Source organism: Etheostoma spectabile, chromosome 15 (genome assembly GCF_008692095.1).
Source record: "Etheostoma spectabile isolate EspeVRDwgs_2016 chromosome 15, UIUC_Espe_1.0, whole genome shotgun sequence".
Classification (NCBI taxonomy): Eukaryota; Metazoa; Chordata; class Actinopteri; order Perciformes; family Percidae; genus Etheostoma; species Etheostoma spectabile.
Genome location: NC_045747.1, coordinates 26,003,988 through 26,008,796, shown reverse-complemented (window position 1 = coordinate 26,008,796; position 4,809 = coordinate 26,003,988). Strand labels below are relative to the sequence as shown.

Sequence of the window (4,809 nt, the reverse complement as noted above, 5' to 3'; positions counted from 1 at the left end):
GAATGAAATAATTGAGGGGATGCAAAAAGAAAATCTATTCAGGGAAAGGATTTTTGTCTACCTGAGAAAAATGAATACTTCTTACAGGTGGAATTAACTGTACACCAAATATCTATAAGGCCCAAGATGTTGGCCCACGACATTTGTAGCCTGATCCTGGTCTTTAGTGGCCTTCGTGTTCGACCCATTAATATTTGGGTCCCACACAGCATTGAACTCTGCACCAACAATAAAAGAACAGTCTGTTAACTCCACAGCATTTGATTGGTGAGCGCATTATAGAAATTGCCATCAAAAACATTAGGAGTGTAATCTGACACAAATGCAATTTATCCGGCACCAAATTCTGTTGTGGAGATCAACAACAGATCATCATCTGAGCAAGAAGACAACCCTTTAAGTGGGAGATTCCAGTTGACAACAATGGCCACTCCTTCTGCTTTTGAAACTTGCTGATGAGGATGCAATTGTGTGATAGAATCTATTGGCTAAACGGCCAATGTCCACCTGCAGTAAATGTGTCTCCTGTAATAATACAATGTCAACATTAGTCTTTCTTAGTAAGCCCAGAGTTCTGGCTCATTTATGAGGAGCATTCAGTCCCACGCAATTCCAAACTAAAAATGAGAGATCACCATTATCAAAAAAGCTGCGTTCAAAATGTGAGTATATGTGGATATTGCTACTGCCTTTCATTTCTTTAAATCCTAACAATAGTGCATCCACAGTTAAGTCCCTCAACACACATAACATGTAAAACACAGAACAGACGAGACATTGACACAGAAGGAAGGGAAGGGGGGGAAACATAACCTGAGAGGCTAACATATAAAATAGGTAATGATCAAGATTGGATACGGGGCAGCAAAAATGGAACACTAACCCATAAATATCTGGTTGTAAAAGCAACTGGTTCCACACGAAATCAACATCAGAATAAACACATTTTCCGTCAATTGAAACAAGAAACCCAAAGCAAAAAACACCTTGGAGAGGAAACTCTAGCCTAGCAGTTTCCCAGGCTAATCTATGGAGAGTGGACAATTAAGCTAGGTCGACATAGCATTCCGAAACACGGTTTCTCCCCGCGGCAGCGGCAGGAGGAAGACGGGGCGCAGCCTGCTTCACATAGTCCTCAGCCTCCCCGGCGGAGGTGAACGCTCTGTACTGGGCGCCGTCTCTGATCTTCAATGTTGCCGGATAAAGCAGGAAAATGCTTAATTTTGCTTAAAAATGCTTAAAACGCTAATCGTGCTTAATCCATGATTTGACAGAAGGCTTGCCGGCGCTTGACTGTGAAGTTGCTTTAATCCGGGGAGAAGCGAATATTCCGACCCTAAATGACGAGCAGAGATCTCCACGCAGCCTGTAGGATCTCTTGCCTGGCCGTGTAGGTTAGTGGAGGACGTTGAAAATCAACGTTCAGTTAGTGGTGGTGTTCTTCTTTGGGCTATCACTGTAGATTCGGTGGGCTTTCATAATCTCAATCTGAACATCTGCTAGATTCGGGAACCGCTTGTGCAGTGAGCGTGAGATCTACTGGACAGCATTAGCACCTTCTAGCTCCTCTTTCAGCCCGACGATATGGATGTTGCACTCCGGTTTCTGTTCTCCATGTCCGCTAGCTTCACCTCCAGCTCTTGAAAAGCGTTGGCATGACTGTCAAGAATACTTGCGTTGCTTTCCACTGTGGTTTTCAGGTTGTTCACATCAGCTCTGATAGAGACAAGGCTTGCAGTCAGAGATGCTAGCTGGGCATGGATAGCAGTTAGCTTGTTGTCATTGTCGGTAGCCATTTATTGAATCTGAGAAAAATGTGGCTTGAGGTATCTTTTCTGTTTCTCCAGCATTGCCTCTGCAATGGCGTCCGTATCACAATGCTGGACTTTGTTCTTGTTTGCCATTCTTCTTCAAGTAACTCTAACGGCACAGAGTGGTAAAATATCAAAGTTGGAACCATATAAAACAACTATTTAAATTTGGGCCAGGAGCGACACCTTAAGCCACCATCTCTGTCCAGACGATCACGTTACTCCCCTTATCCTACTTTATTTTGTAGGTTCTCAGTTCTACCTTGTGTTGTCTTGTTTTACTTCCTTTCTTTTGGTTTTCCTGCCTTTGAGATTATCTGCCCCGCCCTGATGTCTTTAACCTGTCACCTGTACCTTGTTAACCCTAGTTTCCTTGTGTATTGTGTATTCTGGTTCCGTTGTTGGTTGATCATCATTTGCCGTCTGTCTTTTTCATCCTGTGTCTCTGTGGTTTAGTGTTCCTGGTGTTTTTCCCCATTCCCATCCGTGTTTCTGCTTTCTGTGGACTACCATTCCTGCTTACAATAATTTTAATTTAACAGAAGGAGACTTACAAACTCTCCTTCTGTTAAATTAAAATGATTGTTTATTCAAACTGCTGCTAACTCTTCTCCTTCCTGCACTTGGGTCTAAGCCTGCAACCTGACAAAATCTATTTTAGGCTACATCAAATATGTAATCCATCAAACTATATTGCATTGATTATATCAGAGAAGGACCATATTGACGAAATTGACTTTTAATGACCGGTCAATATAGGTTCTGACATTGTCCGGAGTTAACTTTTTTGACTCACCAGCCAAGTTGACGGATGGATGAAAACAGATCCACTGGCCAAGCATGTTTTTTACCGGATAAAATATTGTATTGCTGGATTTTTTGTAACATAAAACTTTGGGCTGCAAGTCCTGCTGGTTTTCATAATGCTTTGTTTTGGAAAGCTGGTTAACTCCTGCCAAAGATCACCACATAATGGCTAAATAACTAGCCTGAGTGTGTGTGTGTGTGTGTGTGTGTGTGTGTGTGTGTGTGTGTGTGTGTGGTGTGTGTGTGTGTGTGTGTGTGTGTGTGTGTGTGTGTGTGTGTGAGTGAGAGAGAATGTGCACACAACAGACAAAAGTATTTTGTCACCAAAATGAAGAAAACTGAAGTATTTTGGTACAAACATTTACTGTTGGACCCTGGGTTCAGAATATCAGGTAAACACATTGGTTGATTTGAGTAGTTAAACTGACTATGACCTGTGTTAATATGTTGATTAGCACCACATTTTAAAAACACATCGCTGCAATTGTCCATCACTCATCATCATGCTAAACTTCATACAACTGTACCTTCCAAAAAGGGAGATGGTGAGGTTGCCTTTATAAGGACAGTCAGGGCTTCCAATTTGCAGCTCCCCTTTGTTCCCGATCAGAATGTGTTTTGTCCGAAGCAGTATGGCCCGGTTAGTGTCAGCAATCACCAGCTTCCCTAAAGGGGAGAGAGAGGGAGGAAGGATGGGTGGTGGTGAAGCCTCCTGGCAGCTTTGTCATAACCCACTGCCCTCACACAGCTCATCCTACCATTTAAGGGCCCTGAGCGCACACACGCACGCAGTAGTGAAATGGTGAGTAGCTGTTGTAACTTCACACATCTCCTGAATGTACTGGTGTTTTCTGAATGTTCAGGCTGCCTGGATCACTTGAATGACTATATTTTGGAATGTTTCCAATGAGCTGCTAGGCAAACAGATGATGCATCAATGAGCTATTGATACCAGGCATTAATAAAACAGCTGACGATCAGCTGATGTGAGCGTGACTTCACTGGATGCTCTGTTGAACATTTAAAGGAAAGGTAAAAAAAAAAAAAAAAAAAAAAAAAAATGTATATACATTGTTAATATTAACGGTCTATGTATAAAACTCTACTTTCTTTAACTGTCATAGTTTGAACTGCGATGTCTGAATGTTTATAATGTTATTTGTTAATAAAAAAATAAAAAAAAATAAAAAAAAAAATAAAATAAAAAGGCAAGGTTGGTATTGTTTAAAAAGCTTTAAATTATCTTTTGTTATTAATTATTTTTAGGGGGGCTGAAATGGAATTTAGGGGTCATCCCTCAAAAAAGGATCTAAAATTACACTTTTATCCAAAGCGACTTCCAGTTAAGGAAGAGGAAGGGGGACATGTTTTTAGTGGTGGAAACCGGAGCACCCGGAAAAAAACCCATGCAGACATGTGGAGAACATGTACACTCCACACAGGTTTGGACGGCCTGGGTTCAAGCCCCTGTACCTTCTTGCTGTGCGGCCACAGTGCTAACCATTGGGCCACCGTGCTGCACCCCTCCCCTTGCCCTTGGGGCTCCACGTAGCTCTATCCGCAGCCTTCTTAGTCACCGCTTTTTCAGCTTCAGTCACTTTTTTTTGCCTTTTTTATCAGGGCGGGCTGTTGCAAGTAACCGCAGCAGTGGTAAATTTAGCTGAGTTTTCTTCTCTATTCTCTTGTAGACTTGCACTAACTCAGCAAGTACTGAGCCACTTTGATTTTTAATCCCTACATAACTAGATCCCACCAAACATATTCTGTTTCACATACAGAAATACTGTATAGTCACAACACATAAGTTAAAGAAACTTTAATTACCATTTTACTGTGACTTTTATAGGAAAACAAGTATAAGGTGGATGAGTCTAGCTTACCTCCATTAAGAATCTCAATGGAGTGGACCGTAGCTGAAGTTGTGAGGAGGACCTTTCTGCCATAGCCGATCGTAACGCGGTGGTCTTCACTGTGTCCTGGCATCCACGGCTGCAGTCCTGGCTCCTTATCCGGACACACTGCAGAGACACAAAATCAGATAAAGGAAGATAAAGTAAGCCTTCATTTTCTGTTATTTGCTTGCATCGTCTGCTCCAACGGTCAACAGACGTGAAAAAAAATCTGTATGTTCACCCAACAAACATCTGACACACCTTTCCGACACACACACACACACACACACACACACACA

The 4,809-nt window shown here is 42.1% G+C and overlaps 1 protein-coding gene across 2 annotated transcripts in view; it reads right to left on the bottom strand.

Moving 5' to 3' along the window:
- cemip (cell migration inducing hyaluronidase 1) overlaps window positions 1-4,809 on the bottom strand; it is a gene marked incomplete at its 3' end in the record, with an annotated part of 254,772 nt that overhangs the window by 104,504 nt on the left and 145,459 nt on the right. For both annotated transcript variants that reach the window (XM_032536538.1, XM_032536539.1), the window contains 2 exon segments: window positions 3,146-3,284; window positions 4,499-4,636. In XM_032536538.1, coding sequence (XP_032392429.1) covers window positions 3,146-3,284; window positions 4,499-4,636 — 277 coding nt within the window.